General features: G+C 46.1%; 1 protein-coding gene across 2 annotated transcripts in view; it reads right to left on the bottom strand.

Annotated features, from left to right (window-relative positions):
• Window positions 1–783: 783 nt before the first annotated feature.
• The window catches only part of palld (palladin, cytoskeletal associated protein), a gene marked incomplete at its 5' end in the record, with an annotated part of 65,752 nt that continues 42,160 nt past the window's right edge, over window positions 784–24,375 (bottom strand). The window contains 12 exons of one of the 2 annotated variants that reach the window (XM_079221002.1): window positions 784–2,440; window positions 2,543–2,676; window positions 3,164–3,329; window positions 4,647–4,854; window positions 6,381–6,513; window positions 7,239–7,327; window positions 7,570–7,719; window positions 9,589–9,813; window positions 11,929–11,967; window positions 13,913–14,014; window positions 14,211–14,355; window positions 16,438–16,646. In XM_079221002.1, the coding sequence (XP_079077128.1) occupies window positions 2,280–2,440; window positions 2,543–2,676; window positions 3,164–3,329; window positions 4,647–4,854; window positions 6,381–6,513; window positions 7,239–7,327; window positions 7,570–7,719; window positions 9,589–9,813; window positions 11,929–11,967; window positions 13,913–14,014; window positions 14,211–14,355; window positions 16,438–16,592 (1,707 nt within the window). In that variant the 3' untranslated portion in view covers window positions 784–2,279. Of the gene's footprint in view, window positions 2,441–2,542; window positions 2,677–3,163; window positions 3,330–4,646; window positions 4,855–6,380; window positions 6,514–7,238; window positions 7,328–7,569; window positions 7,720–9,588; window positions 9,814–11,928; window positions 11,968–13,912; window positions 14,015–14,210; window positions 14,356–16,437; window positions 17,134–24,375 lie in introns of those variants that run through there. The other variant, XM_079221001.1, reaches the window with a different exon arrangement.

Genomic DNA, 24,375 nt, shown 5'->3' with positions numbered 1-24,375 from the left:
GACTGTAAAGCGGCCCACTACTGATCGGGTTTAGACCCCCACCCTGGGGGAGACCCCCTCACAGCCAGCGAATGTCCCCCCTGAGCCCACCTCTGGAGGGGCCCGTCTAGGAGCCCTGCATGGCGGGCTGCAGCTGGAGGAGATTAAGAGGTAGTGTGGAGGTATTTTTAGCTCTGGGAATGTTTTGAGTGTTTGGTTACAGCTGTGGACGGGCCTTGTGGACGGGTCTTGTGGACGGGCCTTGTGGACGGGCCCTGTGGACGGGCCCTGGGGACGGGCCCTGGGGACGGGCCCTGTGGACGGGCCCTGGGGACGGGCCCTGTGGACCAGTGTGGACGGGCCCTGTGGACTAGTGTGGACGGGCCCTGTGGACCAGTGTGGACAGGCCCTGTGGACCAGTGTGGACGGGCCTTGTGGACGGGCCTTGTGGACGGGCCCTGTAGACGGGCCCTTGTGGACGGGCCTTGTGGACGGGCCCTGTAGACGGGCCCTTGTGGACGGGCCTTGTGGACGGGCCCTTGTGGACCAGTGTGGACGGGTCTTGTGGACGGGCCTTGTGGACGGGCCTTGTGGACGGGCCTTGTGGACGGGCCCTGTAGACGGGCCCTGTGGACGGACCCTTGTGGACCAGTGTGGACGGGCCTTGTGGACGGGCCTTGTGGACGGGCCTTGTGGACGGGCCCTGTAGACCCCAATGTGCTTCTTGGCGCTCTCTTCTTGTTTTAAGGAGAGCCGGCCGGTCTGTGAAAACATCTCACGCTGTCTCTGAAGAGTTCAAATTTGTTTTTAAAGTTTTTTTTTATTAACTTTCATAACCTAAAATAATATCAGGAGAACAATCCATATACAGGCATTGATTGGCATAGAAATGTGCAAACACAGTAACCGTCAGCTGATGGAAGCTCCGAACAGACAGAAAGAGACGCGTCCGTTTCGTACAACATTACAGAGGTGATATAAATAGACTGTTTCCACTTCCTGCCACTTAGAGCTGAACGTCCTTTGGCACCGTACAAGTGTCCAGAAATAACATGCAAAGAAATGGTGTTTGCATTAAGCCTTTAAAAGTGATTTAAGGCAGTAAATACATTTATAAAACTTCATGATACAGAAAGGATTGTTTTTTTTTGTTTTTCTTTTATCAGCGAACAAAAGGTTCACGAAGTTTTATGTCAAGATTGTTGGAAGTTCTTTTTTTTTTTTTTCATACAAAAATAAAATGGACAATCTTTGATGCAGACAGCGCTTCAGTTCACCCTTTAAAATAAAACATCAGAGAAAAAGAAAGAAATTCCCCAAAACATGTCCCTCCATCACCAAAGTTTTCCATAAGTTCACCACAGTCACTCACGTCCCCGAATATGGAGGACTAAAGCCGCCAATTAAATTAATAAATGACGTAATAAAAAAAATTATATATAAAAGCCTAAATTATCAAATATATTTGCTGGTTAATAAAACATATGTAAATATGCTCAGAAAAATTAAATACATTTATTTAATTACTTATTTGCTGTTCATTTATTGTCATATTTTAATTTTCTCTATTTATTTAAATAAATACTTACATTTATTTTTCTATTTCTGTGCATATTTATTTTAACCTGCACATTTATAAATGTATTTTTTTATTTATTTATTATAATGGCAACTTTAATCTTCCATATTTATCAAGCGTTAACTTACCACACTGCTTTTTTTTCTTTTATATCGAACTTTCCTGAACAAGCGAATCTCATTTCCTTTTCATTTAAACATCATTTCGTTCGCTTTAAAAAAAAAAGTCAAGGCCCGGCCTCTTCCACCACCCGACAGCAACAACTCTTTCATCATTCTGTTTCTTTTTTTTAAGTCGTCTCTTCTTCCCCGACGAATGTCCACTTTCACCCCACAGCTTCGTGTAGTTTCAGTATTTTTGTGTGCGCTTGAACATGCAGAGTGAATCCTGTTTAATGTGTTTAATGTGTTTAAATCTGTCCAGAGGCACTCAAACAACCGCACGGTTGGTGAAACAACAGAATATTTATGAAGCGGTCCGTTAAACACTTCCAGGTCCAGTTGATATGAATATGAATGAAGCATAAGTCTGTGGTATAATGGGATGTGTTGTCCTATAAAATAAAATAAAAAAATGAAAACCAGCTCAACTCCGCCCACCGACCCCTTTAGTTCTGTATCTGCAGTTCGTGTCCCTCGGGTGGTTTTATTCTGCCCCTCGGCGCCGCCTTAAAGTATTTGTGCTGGGAACACCGGCAGCTCTCGGCGCCCCCCGGTGGTCTCTACAGGTCGTCGCTCTCCACCAGGCCGCCGGGCGGCAGCGGGCTGCAGTCGGGGAAGAAGGCGGCCTTCACGTCCAGCCCCCGCTCGGTCAGCGCGGCGTAGCGGCTGGTGGACGGGCGCACCTTCTTGGGCTTGGGGAGGTTCGGCTGCTGCCACTGAGCTGCGGGCGGAGCGGAGAGGATTTTACTAATTGTTATTATTTATTGCGTGAACAGAGGAAACACAAAGAAGTGAGAGTTCGTCTCCGAGGCTCTGGACGTACTGTTCACGTCGAGGCGCGCGGTGCTGGACACGATGCCGGCCTCGTTCTTGGCGGACACGGTGTACCAGCCGGCGTCTTCCTTCATGGCCGGCTGGATGATCATACACAGGTATCCACAGTTGTCCTGGTGCATGCTGGGAAAGGAAAATGAAACACATAAATAAATAAAAAGCTACATTCACCCTGCTATCCACCAGGGGGCGACTCCTCTGGTTGTATAGAAGTCTCTGCTCCATGTGTTAAAGCTGCATTCTCTCTCCTGACCACCAGGGTGCGACCCTTATGGTTGTATAGAAGTATATGCTTCATGTGTTAAAGCTGCATTCTCTCTCCTGACCACCAGGGGGCGACGCCTCTGGTTGTATAGAAGTATATGCGTCATGTGTTAAAGCTGCATTCTCTCTCTTGACCACCAGGGGGCGACTCCTCTGGTTGTATAGAAGTCTATCCTTCATGTGTTAAAGCTGCATTCTCTCGCCTGACCACCAGGGGGCGACCCGCTCTGTACTTAGATATAACCGGCTCATTCTACGGTTTTTATTTTCAGGTGATTATACTTAATATCCTGAAAGGAAAAGTGATTAAAGTTGAAGGTGCTCTTAATCTGTGGATTCTCTTTACCTGATCCTGTCCGTGTTGTGAGTGAAGGACTCGTTCTCCCTCTTCCAGAAGATCTGCGGGTAGGGAACCCCCGTGACGCGGCACTCCAGTCGCACCGGATGCCCGTCGGCCACGCTGGTGTTCTGCAGCTTCTCCACGAATGACGGCGCCTTGTGCATCTCTTTGGCTGCGGAGAAACGGAGTTACTTTCTCTCTTCTCCTCGGGTCCCAAAAACATCACATGTTCCTGCTTTAACTTAACCTTCCTCTTGTGTTCGGGTAGATAATTGTTTTTTAGTGTATTTCACAGCTAATTTAAGACAAAACCGACCCGTTAACACAAGAGATGGTAACAGAAAGCTAACACAAGAGATGGTAACAGAAAGTTAACACAATAGATGCTAACAGAAAGCTAACACAAGAGATGGTATCGGAAAGCTAACACAAGAGATGGTAACAGAAAGTTAACACAAGAGATGCTAACAGAAAGCTAACACAAGAGATGGTATCGGAAAGCTAACACAAGAGATGGTAACAGAAAGCTAACACAAGAGATGGTAACGGAAAGCTAACTAAAGAGATGCTAACGGAAAGCTAACACAAGATATGATAACAGAAAGCTAACACAAGAGATGTTAACAGGAAGCTAACACAAGAGATGGTAACAGAAAGCTAGCACAAGGAAGCTAACAGAATGCTAACACAAGAGATGCTAACAGGAAGCTAACACAAGAGATGGTAACAGAACGCTAACACAAGAGATGGTAACAGAAAGCTAACCCAAGAGATGGCAACAGAAAGCTAACACAAGAGATGCTAACAGAAAGCTAACCCAAGAGATGCTAACAGGAAGCTAGCACAAGATATGTTAACAGAAAGCTAGCACAAGGAAGCTAACAGAAAGCTAACACAAGAGATGGTAACAGAACGCTAACACAAGAGATGGTAACAGAAAGCTAGCACAAGGAAGCTAACGGAAAGCTAACTAAAGAGATGCTAACGGAAAGCTAACACAAGAGATGCTAACAGAATGCTAACACAAGAGATGCTAACAGGAAGCTAACACAAGAGATGGTAACAGAAAGCTAACACAAGAGATGGTAACAGAAAGCTAACCCAAGAGATGGCAACAGAAAGCTAACACAAGAGATGCTAACAGAAAGCTAACCCAAGAGATGCTAACAGGAAGCTAGCACAAGATATGTTAACAGAAAGCTAGCACAAGGAAGCTAACAGAAAGCTAACACAAGAGATGGTAACAGAACGCTAACACAAGAGATGGTAACAGAAAGCTAGCACAAGGAAGCTAACGGAAAGCTAACTAAAGAGATGCTAACGGAAAGCTAACACAAGAGATGCTAACAGAATGCTAACACAAGAGATGCTAACAGGAAGCTAACACAAGAGATGGTAACAGAAAGCTAACACAAGAGATGGTAACAGAAAGCTAACACAAGAGATGCTAACAGAAAGCTAACACGAGAATGAAATAAAAATGTCTAACCTGCGACGATGAGCTCCAGATTGAAGGAGTTCTGGCCGGCCCGGTTGCTAGCGATGCAGGTGTAGATGCCGGCGTCGCGGCTCGTCACGGGCTCGACGACCAGGGAGTGCACGCCGTTTTCCCGCACCAGCATCTTGTGGGCGGAGTCGGGGCGGATGGTCTGCCCGTTCAGCTGCCAGACGAGGTCCGGGGTGGGCAGGCCGCTCACCTGCAGGACCCCGAGAGGATAAAGGAAAAAGCGTGAGAACATTCAGTCGGCGTGCGGATGCCTGTTGGTCCTGAGAAAACGATTCAGAGAGACGCTTTTAGAAGTTGGAACGTTTCAAGATCGGAAAGTCTGGAACGACACGAACGATCTGGAAATAAATATTTGCTATAAATATCCTCGACATGAAGGAATGGAGACGCTCAGTTTAGTCTGTTTCATAGCGAGTTAACTGTGGGTTGTTTATTTTAATTACAAGTAACAGCTTTTCAAAGAGTTGCTGGAGGTGGTGATGACGACGACGATGAAGACGATGAAGACGATGAAACGCCTCATCACACTTAATCCCTGAAAGATGACACCGCTTGCATTCTCCCCGTCTGCTCGGAGGAATTTATTTTTAATTCTCCAAAAAGGAAACGTTCCTCTGGAGCCTCAGACGCTGAATTAAAGGGCGCATCTGAAACGTCTCTCTCTATTACTATGATTAACAGATTCTCTCTGGTCCGGGTCTTTTCTTTCCTTTTCCCGTCACGTCTCGGGTATTTAAATCATCTCTCATTGCTGCAGAGGTTAGCTGTCAGCTGAACTATTCCACTGTTTTAGAACAGTTAAAAGTCCCCAAACCACACAGCTGCAAACCAACGCATGAGTGTGTTGAGTCGTGTTTTTGATTCATTCAGGTCCTCATCTCAATAAATTTATGCAAACTATTGAATTCTGATGTGTTTTTAATGTGCGTAGTGACAATTATTCCCTTGACTATGACACACTGCTAGCGCTAATCCGCTACCTAGCATAATAACTATCCGAGCCCTGTATGTAAACTCCAATTCTCAAAGTTATAGTATATTTTGTCTCTACAACAGGCTGTCATCGCTGTCATGGCCGATAATTAAAAACAGCTGTTAAATGACCTTTTATGTTCTGTAACCGTAGCATGAAAGCATGCTGGGAATTAGCGAGCTAACTAGCCAGCATGATGCTTCATCCGTAGGAAAGCACATTACTTTCTCCGGATAATTAATTCACGCTGATTCCCAGATATGTTTTTTTTTAATGTTCTGATGGCATAATTTCTGAGCGTGAATTTCTCTTTAAATAAAATGTCAAATTCTGAGAGTTTGGTTTGTCCGTTCTGGGCCACCGTACCAACATGGCGGACTCCGTGAAGACGACCCGCTCTGTGTCTAGATATAACCGGCTCCTTCTACGGTAATGACAACGAAACAATTCTTATTTTCAGGTGATTATACTTAATATCCTAAAAGCATGCTGGGAATTAGCGAGCTAGCGAGCTAACTAGCCAGCATGACGCTTCATCCACACATTCTTGTCACAGAGCAGGAAAGCACATTACTTTCTCCAGATAATTCATTCACGCTGATTCCTCAGATGTTTTTTTATTTGTCGATGGCTTAATTTCTAAGCAGAAATTACTCTTTTAATAAAATGTCAAATTCTGACATGACAGCCTTGAAACTGCGGTCATGTATAGAAAGGTCTCCTCAGTCTGAAGTGAGCGTTACCTTGCAGTCCATCCGGCACAGCCGGCCCTCCTGGACGATGAGGTCGCCGGGCGCCTGCAGGAAGTGGGGGCGGAAGTGGCGCTCCTGGATGTTGTCGTTCTCGTCCCCGCTGTCTCTGGACCTGGACCGGGGCCTGGTGGACACACAACATCAACACAACAACTCATGCAACTTGTAGCACAATAAATACTCCTCCAAAGCCTCATTTAGACACATTTATTAATAAAAACATGGGGAGAATTGACTTTGTTGACAGTATTTTATGATTTATGGAGTGAAACAAAGAGATATCATAAACTCTCTCTGTAAAAACATACGTCAACAACATGGAATAATCATTTTTAACGTGACTTTATGCAACGTTCACATTTATGTTCTGGAAATCTATGAAAATGAGCATTAACGTGTACTTGTATATAATATATTTCCCCTTTCATAGACATGATATGATATATTATAGAACCTTTTCTTTGCCTTCAGGTGTTTGTTTGTGTGATTCTGCCCGATAACAATGACATCACCACTGAAAGAGGGCGAGAGACACTGGTTGTTATCTCTCTCTCTCCATCAGATAACAGGTGTGTGTTTTATGCTGCATCTGTAATCTTCTGTCATTTTATTTTGCATGAATGCTTTCCCTGTATATAAAAAGACGTCATGAGAGCGATGGACCCGAACAGAGCGACAGGTGTTCACACCTGAGAGTCGGCTCCAGCAGCCGTGAGCAAACAGAAGCTTCTGAATGAAACATGTTGTGTGTTTTTATTCTTTAACACTCATATATACACATATATTTATGTGTATATATGAGTGTTTAGGCTGCGCCTCCTGTGTTTAAGCTCCGCCTCCTGGCCTCACCTGCGCATGTGTCCGGGGGCAGAGCGGGTGCTGCGACCTCGCTGATTCACGGCCTGGACCATCATCCTGCCGGTGCAGCTCACACGACCCTGTAGGGGGGGGAGAGAGAGAGAGAGAGAGAGAGAGAGAGAGAGAGAGAGAGAGAGAGAGAGAGAGAGAGAGAGTATGAGGAGCTGATACTCCAAATATATGAACGTTTAAGCCTGAAGCGCTCATGAACTTTTGACCCTCGTGACTTCCTGTCTCATCCAACACCCTCTTCCTCCTCAGACTATTACCCGTCCCTCTCCATCTCTCTCTCTCTTTCTCTCTCCATCTCTCTCTCTCTCACCTCTGGGTTTCCGGCCATGACGGTGTAGTTTCCGTCGTCGTCCAGCGAGGTGGTGGCGGTGTGCAGAGAGCAGGTTCCGTCGGCATGGCGACTGATCCGGTAGTGTTCGCTCCTCTTGGAGATCTGCTTCCCGTCTTTGAACCAGTAAACCTGACAAGAGGAAAACACGTCTGTTAGCATCCAGAGCCTCAGTTATACTACATTTAGTAGTAAAACATGGAGAAACGTTCACATTTATGTTAATAATTAGCACATATTTAATAGGATAATGCCTCATTTGCATATTTAAACAAAACATTTCATAAAACTTGCAATACAATAAATCCTCCTCTTAATGTCAGTAAATAACTGAGTTATATTAGCGGCCTCATCCCCTTCGTCTCTCACTCTCTCTTATCGCTCCCTCGCTTCCTTATCTCTCTCCTTTTCCTTCACTTCCTCACTTCCTCTGCAGCCTGTCATCACCGCTCCGTAAACGCACCTCCTTATCGCCTCGCGGAGCACACGCACAATATCTACACGCCAACGACACACGCACAATATCTACACGCCAACAACGTCACACGCACAAAATCTACACGCCAACGACACGCACGGTATCTACACGTCAACAACGTCACACGCACAATATCAACACGGCAATGACACACGCACACTATCTACACGCTAACGACACACGCACAATATCTACACGGCAACGGCACACGCACACTATCTACACACTAACGACACACGCACAATATCTACACGGCAACGGCACACGCACACTATCTACACGCTAACGACACACGCACGATATCTACACGCTAACGACACACGCACAATATCTACACGCTAACGACACACGCACAATATCTACACGCTAACGACACAAGCACAATATCTACACGGCAACGGCACACGCACACTATCTACACGCTAACGACACATGCACAATATCTACACGCCAACGACACACGCACGGTATCTACACGTCAACGACACATGCACGATATCTACACGGCAACGACACACGCACAATATCTACACGCCAACTACACACGCACGGTATGTACACGTCAACAACGTCACACACACAATATCTACACAGCAACGACACACGCACAATATCTACACGCCAACGACACACGCACGATATCTACACGCCAATGACACACGCACAATATCTACGCGGCAACGACGACACACGCACAATATCTACACGGCAACGACGACACACACACAATATCTACACGCCAACGACACACGCACAATATCTACATGCCAACGTCACACGCACGGTATCTACACGCCAACGACACACACACAATATCTACACGCCAACGACACACGCACAATATCTACACGCTAACGACACACGCACAATATCTACACGCCAACGACATACGCACAATATCTACACGCTAACGACACACGCACAATATCTACACGCTAACGACACACGCACAATATCTACACGCCAACGACACACGCACAATATCTAAACTCAACGACGACACACGCACAATATCTACACGCTAACGACACACGCACAATATCTACACAGCAACGACACACGCACGGTATCTACACGCCAACGACACACGCACAATATCTACACAGCAACGACACACGCACGGTATCTACACGCCAACGACACACGCACAATATCTACACAGCAACGACACACGCACGGTATCTACACGCCAACGACACACGCACAATATCTACACGCCAACGACACACGCACAATATCTACACGCCAACGACACACGCACAATATCTACACGCCAACGACACACGCACAATATCTACACGCCAACGACACACGCACAATATCTACACGGCAACGACACACGCACGGTATCTACACGCCAACGGCACACACACAACATCTACACATCACACGCACAATATCTACAGGATGTGCCCATATATGGACGTTCAACGTCCATATATGGGCACATCCTGGCCTTACAGGTATATAGAATATGGAGGTTTGTTTATCCAGCGGTCACACTGATGCTCTGGAGAGCCCACCTTGGGCTTGGGGTCCCCGTGGACCTTGCAGGAGAAGGTGACCGGCATCCCCTCGAAGACCTTGTAGTGTTTGAGCTTCTGGTCGAAGGTCGGCGCCGTGCCGCGGCCGGCGGCGGCGTCCGGGTCGTGCTGCACGTCGTCGTCCGACTCCTCCACCGGGTAGCGCTCCAGCCGGAACTCGATCTCGCTGATCAGACGCTGCTCGAAGCTGGACACCTTGTACTCCTGCAGGAGGAGAGGAGACGCTCAAACGCCGGTTCTGGGGTTCTACGCTTTAAAAGGAGATGCGTGAGGGAGACTCAGTGACATCCAGTGGCGAGGTGGCAGAATGCAACCAACTATAAGCCCCGCCCCTTCTACCGAGGCCTGCGGAGACATCTTGAGGGTTTTAGGTATCCGTCATTCCTCCTGTCCTCCTGTCCTACTCCCTATGTCTTTCTATCCTCCTGTCCTTCTATCCTCCTATCCTATGTCCTCCTGTCCTCCTGTCCTACTCCCTATGTCTTTCTATCCTCCTGTCCTTCTATCCTCCTATCCTATGTCCTCCTGTCCTACTCCCTATGTCTTTCTATCCTCCTGTCCTTCTATCCTATGTCCTTCTATCCTCCTATCCTATGTCCTCCTGTCCTACTCCCTATGTCTTTCTATCCTCCTGTCCTTCTATCCTATGTCCTTCTATCCTCCTATCCTATGTCCTCCTGTCCTACTCCCTATGTCTTTCTATCCTCCTGTCCTTCTATCCTATGTCCTTCTATCCTCCTATCCTATGTCCTCCTGTCCTACTCCCTATGTCTTTCTATCCTCCTGTCCTTCTATCCTATGTCCTTCTATCCTCCTATCCTATGTCCTCCTGTCCTCCTGCCCTACTCCCTATGCCCTACTCCCTATGTCTTTCTATCCTCCTGTCCTTCTATCCTATGTCCTTCTGTCCTTCTGTCCTTCTGTCCTTCTGTCCTCCTGCCTATGTGCTTTTATCCTCCTATCCTCTGTCCTTCTGTCCTACTCCCTATGTTAATCCTCCTATCTTCTATCCTTCTGTCCTCTGTCCTCCTGTTCTATGTCCTTCTGTCCTACTCCCTCTTTCCTCCTGTCCTTCATCTACTCCATCTGTCCCTCTGTCCTTCTATCCTCCTGTCCTCCTGTCCTCCTATCCTATGTCCTTCTGTCCTATCCTTCTGTCCTCCTGTCCTTCTGTCCTCTCATCCTCTGTCCTCTGTCCTCTGTCCTCTTGTCCTCTGTCCTCTGTCCTCTTGTCCTCTGTCCTCTGTCCTCTGTCCTCCTGGCTGCTTTGTCTCATCCAGCAGAGATGTTTAAAAGAGCTTTTGGACGTTTGTTTAAAACACATTTGAATTAGGTTTCACTTTTGTTTACATGTTCACAGATATATAAAGTTTTGGCAAAGCGCAGTCGGATTCAACTCGAGTCTCCTTCAACTCACCTGAAAACATTATGATTCTTCGTTCAGGTGATTTCAGTTATAGTTCTGAACGTTATATTCAATATCTGCCAATAACTGTGACGCTGTGCCTTTAAGAGCGTGCAGAAAGCTGTGTGTTCGTCCTCACGCACCCATTAACCTGTCTCTCCATTGTCACCCAAACTACTGACTTTCTCTCCTAAAGCCCCGCCCCCCTCCTCTTCCCTCCGCCAGGCCTCCATCAATCAGTCGTCGCGGCCGAGGGAACATCTGCAGCGCCGCGTGGAGCGATGACACATCGCTCAGATTAATGACAGACCAGCGAAGCAGCTGCAGAACCCGCCATTTATCCTCAAGCCACCGCAATCACCAGAGCGGCCCAACCCGTCCCGCTCTGCACCGTCCTCCCACACGGCCATCTCTCACAATTATCCTTCCCTTTCTCTAAAGATCGGCATCAGGATGGCATGCAGTGTTGCATGATGGGAAGCGCAGGCAGAACAAAGTGCATGGAACCAAACAACCAAACAACCAAACAACGTGCTGACGGGCGCGGACATGCTGCGGCATCTGAATGCATTCACCTCGCCACACTGTAGCGACTGTACGAGAGTTCTCTCCACACACACACACACACACACACACACACACACACACACACACACACACACACACACACACACACACACCTGCTGCTGAATGCTTGACTCAGACGCACTAAATCCACCTTTTGTGTGCACTTGTTCGTTATCAGCTAATTCCACAGAATCGTCCCGTGCTGGTCGACGTGAACACAGTGTTTATGTGCACGTGCACACACACACACACACACACACACACACACACACACACACACACACACACACACACACACACACACACACACACAGTGAATGAAAAACCAGAGTGACGGGTTCAAACACCTTTTGAGGGAAAGGTTCTCTATCAGATGATTTGTCTTCCTGTTGGGAGAAAGACAAGTTTGTTGTGCTGAGCGTCACACACGTGTGTGTGTGTGTGTGTGTGTCTCTCTGTATGTGTGTGTGTGTCCCTCTGTATGTGTGTGTGTATGTCTGTGTGTGTGTCTGTCTGTGTGTGTGTCTCTCTGTATGTGTGTGTGTGTGTGTCCCTCTGTATGTGTGTGTGTCCCTCTGTGTGTGTCTCTCTGTATCTGTGTGTGTGTGTGTGTGTCCCTCTGTGTGTGTGTGTATGTCTGTGTGTGTGTCCCTCTGTGTGTGTCTCTCTGTATCTGTGTGTGTGTCTCTGTGTGTGTCTCTCTGTATGGGTGTGTGTGTCCCTCTGTGTCTCTGTGTGTGTCTCTGTGTGTGTGTGTCCCTCTGTATGTGTGTGTGTGTGTTTAACAACTTTACTGTGAAAGTTTCGATGAATAAATGTTTTCTTTCCTGTAGAATAAAAGCAAAAAATAGACTAAAATCTCTAAATTGATAAGTGCGTGTAGTGCCTTTAGTTTCTTGACTTTCTATGAATGTCCAACCTAAACATGTGACGAGAACACTGGAGCTGCTACACTGTTTTATTCCAAACAGCATGTTAGCACACTGGTTTCCTCCAGTTTGCATAAACAGCTTTTCATGGCAGCTCTGGAGCTTCACTGTGTTTATAACCTGCTTTCATAAATCGGTCTTCACAGTGTTTACAGGGACCCTCCGAAAGGAAAACCAGGAGTCAGGAGATCGGAATGACACGAGCAAAGTACCGGTGGACGAACAGAAAGGTTCTCGGTTCTTGTGTCATTTACTGTTCACGAAACATGTGTTTGTGTTTAAAAAAGAAGAAGGGCTCAAACGTTTCCATACTCAGCCTCGTCTCCTTAAAATACGACTTTTATTCTCATACAATGATTCATATGACGTCTTACGACAAAGTTACTCCTCAGTTTCAATTTCGTTAGGTTCAGGAAAAGATCGTGAAATACTTAGTTAGGCTTGGAAAAAGATCGTGAGATACTTAGTTTTAGAAAAAGATCGTGAAATACGTAGTTAGGTTTAGAAAAAGATCGTGAAATACTTAGTTAGGTTTGCAAAAAGGTTGTGAAATACTTCAGTTTAGAAAAAGATCGTGAAATACTTAGTTAGGTTTGCAAAAAGGTCGTGAAATACTTCAGTTTAGAAAAAGATCGTGAAATACGTAGTTAGGTTTGGAAAAAGATCGTGAAATACTTCAGTATAGGAAAAGATCGTGAAATACTTAGTTTTAGAAAAAGATTGTGAAATACGTAGTTAGGTTTGGAAAAAGATCGTGAAATACTTTGTTACGTTTGGAAAAAGATCGTGAAATACTTAGTTAGGTTTAGAAAAAGATCGCGAAATACTTCAGTTTAGGAAAAGATCGCGAAATACTTAGTTTTAGAAAAAGATCGTGAAATACTTCAATTTAGGAAAAGATCGTGAAATACTTAGTTTTAGAAAAAGATCGTGAAATACTTAGTTAGGTTTGGAAAAAGATCGTGAAATACTTAGTTAGGTTTAGGAAAAGAACGTAAAATACTTAGTTAGCTCTCAGAAAAGATCGTAAAATACTTAGTTAGCTCTCAGAAAAGATCGTTAGTTTGTGTTAAAATAACTACATAAGTTACGTTACTTAAATACGGAAGTTACGTGACAAATAAATCACCGTTGACTCATCGTTTCACGCGGGGAACGAACACCTTAACAGCGTGTTTTCTTCTTCTTCAATTTCCACCGCTAACCACGTGTTTCAAACAGTTTAAAAAATGCGACCGTAATCCAGAAAAATGACATTTTCCTCGAAACGTAATTTAGAGTACGGTTTAGTTGTAACTGGTTTAGTTGTAACTGAAGGTAATTGTTGCCATGTTTGTATGAAGTCGTGTGTGTGTGTGTGTGTCCTCCAGGTGTGTGTGGATGCTCATGAGCAGCCCCCTACCTGCGTGACCGGCTCCTCCTCCGCGTCCTGAGTGTTTAAGACTGTGGCGGCGTTGTCGGCTCCCAGCAGCCGGCGAGCCATCTTCTCCTCATAGGTTAACTTCTGGAAGCAGGGATTAATGGAGTCAGCGGGGTTAGGGTTAGTGTGTGAGTCGCAGAACACACACACACACACACACACACACACACACTTATACACACCGTCGGCTAGCCGCTGTATTAATTCGACTGGTAGAAAACATGAATGTAATTTGAGGCTGCATGGCACGAAAAGGCTTAAACGTCTGGTTCTCTCTCACCTGTTGGCCGTTACTCATGCGCTCCTCTTTGAAGCGCAGTTTCCTCTCCAGGTCCTGGATCACGGCGTCCTTGGTCCCTTGGATGTCGGAGTCGGAGGCCATGCGCGGCGTCCTGGTGACCGAGGACTTCCTCGGGAACGCTTTGCTGCAAGGAGGGACGAAAAAACAGAAACATTCGTCAACGTTTAAAAGGTCGCGGAGACTCCTCTTCCTGGAGGAGCATTCCTCGCTGTGTCTTCTTATCTCAGCAGGAATGCCGGGCGGAGAGGGCAGGAGTTGAGTGAGGGAATGATGAAAATATCATTTACTGACAGAGTTTAATTAGGTGGGATGTCCTTGAAACAAAACAAAAAGGACATTTCTCTCTCCGGGACGGCCGTCAGAAGTTTATCTACGACTGGAGATGTCTGTCAGAGAAATATGCAGAACTCAAACCGATATGTGAGAGTTTTTTGGATTCTGACACTTGTTGTTGACGTATTAGAGTCAAATGTTTTTATAGAGGAGATTGTGGAAATTTCTTTTTATCACTCTATACATTTTGAAAATACTGTCAACAGACGTAAAAACATCTCTTTTCTCCATGTTTGTATTAATAAATGTTGTATAAATGAGGCAATTCACCACTCCATCACTGACATTAAGAGAAGGATTTATTGTATTGTTGATATTGTCTTTAATATTCAAATGAGGCGCTATGTAATGGTGACTTTAGGTGATTTAAGGAGAAATCTACAGACGTAAACAGACAAAGTAGTAAAATAAATATTTTCTTTCCTCTAGTGAAAGAAGACGAGTTATGGAGGAAAAATAGAGCAAAATCTCAAAATGTATGTTTTTTCTGTCATGTCTCTCCTTTATATAAATGACCATTAGTAAATAAAAGAAAGTGAGTTTCTTCGCAGCCACAGTAGTTTCTTTAGAACCCAAACTGTTGAATGCAAACTATACGATCCAGATTTCTGAGTGTTTATGTGATTCTGACACACCTCTCGCTCCTCGTGTGTTTTCTTGTCGTATGCGTGCGAAGCTCTCGTTCACTTTGTGTCTACGCGTGCGAAGGTTTCGTCTGTTAGCGTCTTCCTGCAAACACGCCGCGTAGAAATGTATACACGGGGAGCTCGACTCTCCCAGGACTCTTTTAAAAACCAACCTCTCCAACTTTGTTCTGCTTCACTTTATCAAAGTCAACCTTTGCAGAGAAAATGTTCACATATTGAGCTATGATTTGGGTTAGAGAATGTTCACATATTGAGTTATGATTTGGGTTAGAGAATGTTCACATATTGAGCTATGACTTGGGTTAGAGAATGTTCACATATTGAATGTTCACATATTGTGTTATGATTTGGGTTAGAGAATGTTCACATATTGAATGTTCACATATTGTGTTATGATTTGGGTTAGAGAATGTTCACATATTGAATGTTCACATATTGTGTTATGATTTGGGTTAGAAAATGTTCACATATTGAATGTTCACATATTGTGTTATGATTTGGGTTAGAGAATGTTCACATATTGAATGTTCACATATTGTGTTATGATTTGGGTTAGAGAATGTTCACATATTGAATGTTCACATATTGTGTTATGATTTGGGTTAGAGAATGTTCACATATTGTGTTATGATTTGGGTTAGAGAATGTTCACATATTGAGCTATGATTTGGGTTAGAGAATGTTCACATATTGAGCTATGATTTGGGTTAGAGAATGTTCACATATTGAGCTATGATTTGGGTTAGAGAATGTTCACATATTGAGTTATGATTTGGGTTAGAGAATGTTCACATATTGTGTTATGATTTGGGTTAGAGAATGTTCACATATTGAGCTATGATTTGGGTTAGAGAATGTTCACATATTGAGCTATGATTTGGGTTAGAGTTGGACCTTACAGCTGCATCATTTCAAAGAAATAATCATCCTGAAAGTGATTTTTTTCTAGGCGGACCTGAAACCTTTTCATTTTTTTCTGTGTCATCTTCATTTACTCTTAACCAGTAACATATAGACTGATCTTTACACATCTGAACAACATCTCACATGTGTACCTTTTATTATAACCACAATTATTCAAATAGCCCTAGTGGTTGCAGAGATACACCCTTTATAGTTTGGGTATGACACTTTCGAGGAAAGGACCTAAAAATAGGTGTTTTTTTTAAATAACTTGCAGGGCTCACGTCACGTGCCCGACGGCTGCAGGAGTGATGGGTACTCACATCGTCCCGTTGCCTTTGGGTAGCCCCAGGGCGTTGACGGTGGGACTGCCGGGCGAGGACGGCGTAGAGGGCAACACCGAGGACAGGTAGCTGGAGGCCGGAGACGGCGGGACGGAGGAGAACGGCGAGGACAGATCTGAGAAGGCCGGAGACATGGGCGGAGGCGGAGGAGGCGGAGGAGGAGGAGGAGGAGGAGGGAAGTCCTGGGCGGGGCCTGACGGGGAGGACAGGTTACTGGAGCTGAAGAAGGGCGGCGGCGGAGGCGGGAAGGACGGGGAGCTCGGAGACTCCACGCTGCCGGCCTTGCTGAGGGGCGGCACGGCGACCCGGCCGAAGGGCTTGTGGGAGGCGGGCGGCGACAGCGGGGACGCCAGGCCGGACCCCGAGGAGCCGGAGGACTGGGTGGCGTACCCCGCCGCCCGGCCGGGGCTCTGGGCGGCGATGAACTGCTTGGGCCGGGCGTAGTTGAAGGTGCTGGCCTGCATGGTGGCGGCGCTGCTCTCCAGCTCCTGGAAGGAGGGAGGAGGAGGGAGAGGCGGAGACGGAGGAGGAGGCGGGACTTCCTGAGCCGGTCGCTGGGGCGGAGGCGGGACTTCCTGGCTCTCCTGTTCCTGCAGTTCCTGCTGCTGCCAGTAGGTTGCTTCCTGTTGCTCCAGTAGAATCTGGTCCTGCAGCAGCTTCAGCTGGGTCGCGTTCCTGCAAAAGTAAGAAAGTTACGCGCTTGTAAAAAATATACAAAAAAACATGCAGCTGTTGTCAGTTTGTGCATGAAACCGTTAACTGGTCGCTGCACAGCTGCAGTCAGAACACAACACAGACACGTTAACACGCCAGATGTGAGCGTCACATGACCTCGTGCTAGTCTATAGACGAACTCCACCAGGTCACATGACCTCACGTCTCCTCCACTAAGCTAAAGGAGGACTAGTGTCCTAGTGAGGACGCTTAATCGTCTCCTTTTAGACTCTTTAAAGACTCACCAGAGGGGCGTTCACTGACCTGTTTTATATCGTAGAACTAATCACCCCAATCTCTTCAGCTGGTGTTAAACACAGACCTTAGTTTAGACATCTAACCAAAGAACACATGGACTCTGCTGACTCACGTCTGGAGCACCGGACTCCTTCCTGCTGCACTCGATTATAAAAAGACATGAAGGGTTTTGAAGGATGACATCAACACGTGGTTTCTCCAGTTTAACTGTTTTTCCTCTGGCCTGAAGGGGACGGCTTGTGTTATGTGGACAAATGATGTGTGTTAGTGTGAGTTCTGGGAAGGAAACCTCTGCACCAGCAGCACGGACTGATAGGCTATCAGCCTCTAACCTTTCACAAAGACTTGTGAAAGAGCCCGCCTGTCGACGATACATCACGTTTGGCAAAGGAGAGGAACCGCTCACCCTGATGGACTGGAACCGGCAGCCACGTGGTTGAGGTGCGGCCGCCGAAACAAGCGGTGTCATTCAGCCCAGAGATGGGTCAGAGCGATGAGAGATTGAGGCGTGGTCGTGTGGTCGCGTCATTGTGGGAAAGAGGGAGTTTCTGAAACCAGCCCAGGAGCTGTTTCTTTTTCAGTCACTTTGAAAAAGTCACAAGATAGAAGTGGACTAGTGTGCTCTGAAGGTTTACAGCTCCTGATCCTGCAGGAGACCTGCAGGATCAGGAGCTGTAAACCTTCAGAGTCCAGCAGGACCCCGAGGTCACGAGCCCCCAAACGGGGTCCAGATGCTGAATAATTAGTGCTTTCGCCTCCCTCTCCCCAACATGACACTCATTTTGCTCGTGTGTTTCTGCAGAGTTCAACTCAAACCTGCCGAACTAAAAGGGCACAAACGCAATCGATCCCCTCCCTCCTCCCTCCTCCCTCCTCTTCCCTTCATTTTTTCTTTTCGTTTTAGCTCTCCGGTTCAGGCCTCGACCAAAAGAGTGCTTTTACAGGAATAGTTTGGCAGCGCTCGCGGCTCCGCGGCTCTGCAGCCGCTTCAATTCCTTTTTTGGCTGTTTGCTCGGAGCGCCCGGCGGAGAGGAAACACACTTCATTTCCTCGCCGCCTCATCCCTCCTCTCCTCCCTCTCCTCCTCCTCTTTTACTGCCTCAGCATGAAACTCCTCAAACTTATATATATTATTTTTGACGTTTGGTAAATGCTGTAGATGTAGAAGTCGTGTCGTTGCCTTAAAAGGAGCTCTTTACTTTCTCTGTGAGGAAACATGGCCGTCTTTCATCACAAAGACAAAACACGAACATAACACGCTCTCTCTCTCTCTCTCTCTCTCTCACATGTGTGTGCCTTATTTATATATGTTTTTATACTATTAGCATGCACCCTTTTCCTTTTTAGTATTTTAACTTGAGTTTTTACATAAAGTTTAAGTTATTGTAATTGTGTTCGGAAGCACAATGAGGCCCTTAAAAGTCCATATAAGTTGCTTATTAACATGATTATGATAATAAGACTGTATGGGTGATAATACAGCATCTTAAACCTGTTTATTGTTACATTTATACACACTTATTAGATGCTTGTTAACAGTTTAGTGACACTGAAGAACACAAATCAAAACTTAATGAGTTTCTTATAAAGTGTTTATAACAGCATTACAAACACATTCATGTAGTTTAACTAATTTACATATATAATGTCATTGTTAAACCTTTACTCCGCTTTTTGTTGTTGCTTAATTAAGGTTAATACTTTTCCTTTATTATGAGTTTATAAAGAGTTAACTATACTTTTGGAGCTACTTAAACTAAAGCGAGAACAATGCCTTGTTAACGGTAATTGCTTCTTTATTAAGCACTTATTAACAGTTAACTATACTTTTGCAGCTAGCTGGATATAAACAAAAACAATGTCTTGTTAATGGTAATTACTCCTTTGTTGACAGTTAACTATGATTTTGCCGATACTATATCTAAACAAAAACATTGCCTTATTAACCATAATTACTCCTTTATTGACAGTTAACTATGCTTTTGTAGCTACTTAAACTAAAGCGAGAACAATGCCTTGTTAACGGTAATTGCTTCTTTATTAAGCACTTATTACCAGTTAACTATGCTTTTGTAGCTACTGGGTCTATACAAGAACAATGCCTTGTTAACAGTAATAACTCCTTTATTACTCACTTATTACCAGTTAACTATGCTTTTGTAGCTTCTTAAGCTAAAGCGAGGACAATGCCTTGTTAACGGTAATAACTCCTTTATTAACAGATAACTATGCTTCTGCAGCTCCCTGGATATGAACAAAAACAATGCCTTGATAACGGTAATTACTCCTTTATTACGCCCTTATTAACGGTTAACTATATTTTGCAGCTACTGGATCTAAACAAGAACAATGCCTTGTTGACATGAATAACTCCTTTATTAACCGTTCTGTTCTTTCTGCCTCTTGCTCAGAATCCTGAGGTTCATATTTGTCGTGTAAAGGTCATCTTGTATAATTTGCAGCTGCATGAATAGTTTTACGGCCCTCTGAAGGATTTACATAAAGCGAAGGTCAACCACAACGCCTTGATCACAAGGTCTCTGCTGGCGGCCGGCGAGGCGGCAGACCTCCAGACCTCCATCTCTCCATCGCTCCAGACCTCCATCTCTCCATCGCTCCAGACCTCCATCGCTCGAGCTCTTTGTCTCTGCGGCGGCGAACTAGAAGGGAAGCTTTCCTCCGTCGCCATGACAGCGGCGCTGTGTTGTGCCGCTCTGGTCCGAGCCAACTGGCTCCTCTCTCTCTCTCTCTCTCTCTCTCTCTCTCTCTCTCTCTCTCTCTCTCTCTCTCTCTCTCTCTCTCTCTCTCTCTCCTCCTCTCTCTCTCTCTCTCTCTCTCCCTCTCTCTCTCTCTCTCTCTCTCTCTCTCTCTCCCCCCCTTCCATGTCTTACTTTCTGTTTTTTACCACGACTTCTGGTGGTTAAAAATAGGCCGAGCCGTTAAATCGTTTTCCCTTTTCATCCTGAAAAATACTTTCCTTGGACTGGATCCTGTCTGTAAACTATTTAACGGGAGAGGAAAGGAAAGGAAAGGAAAGGAGAGGAAAGGAGAGGAGAGGGAAGAACGGAAAGGAGAGGAAAAGAAAGAGCAAGGAAAGAAAATAAAGTAAAGAAGAGGAGAAGAAAGGAAAGGAGGAAAGGAAAGAAAGTAAAGGAAAAGAAAGGAGAGGAGAGGAAAAAAAGGAAAGGAAAGGAGAGGAAAGGAATAGGAGAGAAGGAAAAGATTGAAAGGAAAGGAAATGAGAGAAAAGGAAAGGTGAGGAGAGGAAAGGAAAGGAGCAACTCTCCGTCTCTCCATGGAAAAGCTCCGTAAACAGATCCAGGAACAGCGTAATTGAAAGAGTGTTTTTACGGTGATGCACAGTCAGCCGTGCCAGACGCAGCGGGTCTCGAGCCACCGGCCGCATCTTGCATCAATAAAGAAGGCCTGAACATCTGAAACAGGCCGTGTTTACTCTGCGCCGCTTGTTTGTGCTTCCTGAACAATAACAACGCTGCGTGGGAACGCCGCCGCCTAGCGGCTCGTCTTTAAACGTCTCGTTAGCCCGTTAGCCGCTTGTCTTTAAACGTCTCGTTAGCGGCTCGTCTTTAAACGTCTCGTTAGCGGCTCGTCTTTAAATGTCTCTTTAGCCCGTTAGCCGCTCGTCTTTAAACGTCTCGTTAGCGGCTCGTCTTTAAATGTCTCTTTAGCCCGTTAGCCGCTTGTCTTTAAACGTCTCGTTAGCGGCTCGTCTTTAAACGTCTCGTTAGCGGCTCGTCTTTAAATGTCTCTTTAGCCCGTTAGCCGCTCGTCTTTAAACGTCTCGTTAGCGGCTCGTCTTTAAATGTCTCGTTAGCCGCTCGTCTTTAAACGTCTCGTTAGCCTGTTAGCCGCTCGCCTTTAAACGTTGTGTTAGCGGCTCGTCTTTAAATGTCTCGTTAGCCTGTTAACGCTCGCCTTTAAGCGTTGTGTTAGCGGCTCGTCTTTAAATGTCTCGTTAGCCCGTTAGCCGCTCGCCTTTAAACGTTGTGTTAGCGGCTCATCTTTAAACGTCTCGTTAGCCGCTCGTCTTTAAGCGTTATTCGCGCGACCAGATTACATGCAAAGTCAATGCAGACGCGACAGGTTGTGAAAGTGCAACATTTCCGCCGGGCGCTGCGACTGACGCGAATTCGCCCGAGTTGAAATATCCCACATCCGCCCGTCACCACCGGCGTCTTGCTGAATCAAACTGCTGCTGCTACGCCTGAAGTAGCGCTGGAAGCGGCTTCATTCAGACGCTGTTGTGGGACTACGGATAATATTATGAACCCAGACATGATGGAGTTTGATGTTCCCACGTATGTGTGAAGTATAAAGCAGAACAAGTGGCTATTTATTTATTCCATAGTCGATAGCGGAAATGATAGCTCTTTTTCAGGGAGAGAAGCGGCGGCAATAAGCCACGCCCCCTTTGTCGCGGCGTGATTTTCCGCGTTTCACTCGTGCGAGTAAACTGAAGCGGTGAACGTTTGGTGTGAACGCAGACTAAGAACTCAGACCAGCTGATGAGAGAGAGAGAGAGAGAGAGAGAGAGAGAGAGAGAAAGAGAGAGAGAGAGAGAGAGAGAGAGAGAGAGAGAAGAGAGAGAGAGAGAGAGAGAGAGAGAGAGAGAGAGAGAAAGAGAGAGAGAGAGAGAGAGAGAGAGAGAGAGAGAGAGAGAGAGAGGGGGAAACAGGAAGTAGTTGAGAGAACGCAGTAATGAGGGGTTTCCTTCTGTCAACAACAACACAGGGGAACTGAGGACAAAGTTCTCTTCACAGAGCGAGATACTTTAGTGTGTCTGTGGCCACGGGCCTGTTGTGTGTTTGTGTTACACCTCTGTGTGTGTGTGTTTGTGTTTGTGGCCACGGGCCTGTTGTGTGTTTGTGTTACACCTCTGTGTGTGTGTGTGTGTGTGTGTGTGTGTGTGTTTGTGGCCACAGGCCTGTTGTGTGTTTGTGTTACACCTCTGTGTGTGTGTGTGTGTTTGTGTTTGTGGCCACAGGCCTGTTGTGTGTTTGTGTTACACCTCTGTGTGTGTGTGTGTGTGTGTGTGTGTGTTTGTGGCCACAGGCCTGTTGTGTGTTTGCATTACACCTCTGTGTGTGTGTGTGTATATTACACCTCGGTGTGTGTATGTGTGTGTGTGTGCATGTGCATGTATGTGTGTGTGTTTCTGTAAACACACCGTAGCTTAGCAACAGGACGACCTTGCCGTGTTGTCAATGATTTATAAATCCAAATAGTTAAATTGAACTCCGATCTCACGCCTCCAACTCAAACATGACACCATCGACTCACACACACACACACACACACACACACACACACACACCTAGTCCCCGGCGTTCCCCGCAGAGCGCCCGTTGCCTCATCACTTCTCTCTCGCTCGGTGGTGTCACCTTCTGGACTGGAAGTGCGTGTCATGTGACTCATCGTTCAAAGGAAAGGAAAACATGAAGGAATCCTCATGGGCTCGACTCCCACGAGAGAAACAGGGACTCCAGCTTTGCCAGAACATTTCAACATACAAAATGTATCAATACACTCGGGACAATTATTGGTTCTTCATCCTATTTACATTCCATCCATGCAACTGAAACGTACACAGAATGTGTGTTCTGTTGCTGAAGACTAAATCAAAAGTGAGTTAAAAACTAAATAAAAAAGCGTTTTCTTCTCTTCTGCAGCTCCTTCAGTGCCGTGTTCCCCGTCAGCTGGCGTGTTCTCCCTCTTGAGGAGAACACGCCCCCCTTCTCTCTGCTCTAATTGCACACACACCACATAAAGCAGAACCAGACTGTTTTCCTTCTCCCTCCTCCTGTCTTTAAAAACCTAGAGCGTTCCTCTTATTCCACTTTCTCTGCCCTACTTTCTTTCTTTCCTCGACTATTATTCTCTCTCTCTCTCTGTCTGGGCTCATATTTCACATCCAAGGAGGTGAAGAGGGCTCTCAACAATCAGCAAGCTTTCCTCTCTCCCTTTCTCCCTCCCTCTCTCCACCTCCACCCTCCCTCTCTCTCTCCCTCCCTCCCTCTCTCCCTCCCTCCCTCCACCTCCTCCCTCCCTCCTTCCTTCACCTCTCGCTCTTTCCATCCAAGTGATACAGTGTTTTTTTTTTCTCTACAGCAGGAATGCTGAAGACATTCTTCCCTGGATTGGAGTGGGGAAAGACATTGCCATCAGATGGGATTAGCAGCAGGAGAGGAAGAGGAGGAGGAGGAGGAGGAGGAGGAGGAGGAGGAGGAGGAGAAGTGAAAGAGTTAGATGAGTAAGACACAAGCGTTCTCAGACTCTTTTGTGTGAACTAATCCATCCGACTCCAGCGAGGAGCCGAGCAAACAAAGTGAAGCTCACGCTGCAGACGACTTATCTTCCTGCAGAGTGACTCTCTCTTCTCCTCTTTTCTCTCTCTCTCTCTCCCTCTCTCTCTCTCTCTCTCTTTCTGAACTCAATGCACATTCTCCTGAGCCTCCAGGAGATGAATGGGTGTCACACTCGGGCCTCTCACAGAAAACCACATTCCCATTCTGAAAACATGTGATTTAAACATTAACGTGCTGGTAAGCCAGGGAGGGAGGAAAGGAGGGAGGAAAGGAGGGAGGAGGAGAAGAAGTCCCTATTCCACCTCAGCCCTCTCCCTCGTCCTCTATTCCCCCGTAATCGACTATAATGACAAAGTGCTTTTTTTCAATTTCAAGAAAAGTTGATAAATAAACAAAGTTTTTCTCTGCCTGACTACTTCAAAGGGATATAAATGAGAGAAGCATCTCTCTCTCTCTTTCCCTCATCCCTCTCTCCGTCTCTCTCCACATGAAAGGAGGAAGTCTTTACCTTGTTGGTCGCCGTGCAGCAGCTCTGGTATTTCCCTGCAGGAGCAGACGGACGTCTCAGTGCTGCCGGCCAGGTGAGAGGAGCAGATATAGAGGCTGAGCCGCCGTCTCT

This window comes from Taurulus bubalis (genome assembly GCF_910589615.1).
Source record: "Taurulus bubalis genome assembly, chromosome: 7".
NCBI classification, from domain to species: domain Eukaryota; kingdom Metazoa; phylum Chordata; class Actinopteri; order Perciformes; family Cottidae; genus Taurulus; species Taurulus bubalis.
The sequence above is the reverse complement of the archived record's forward strand: the minus strand, read 5'-3'. Positions and strand labels throughout refer to the sequence as shown.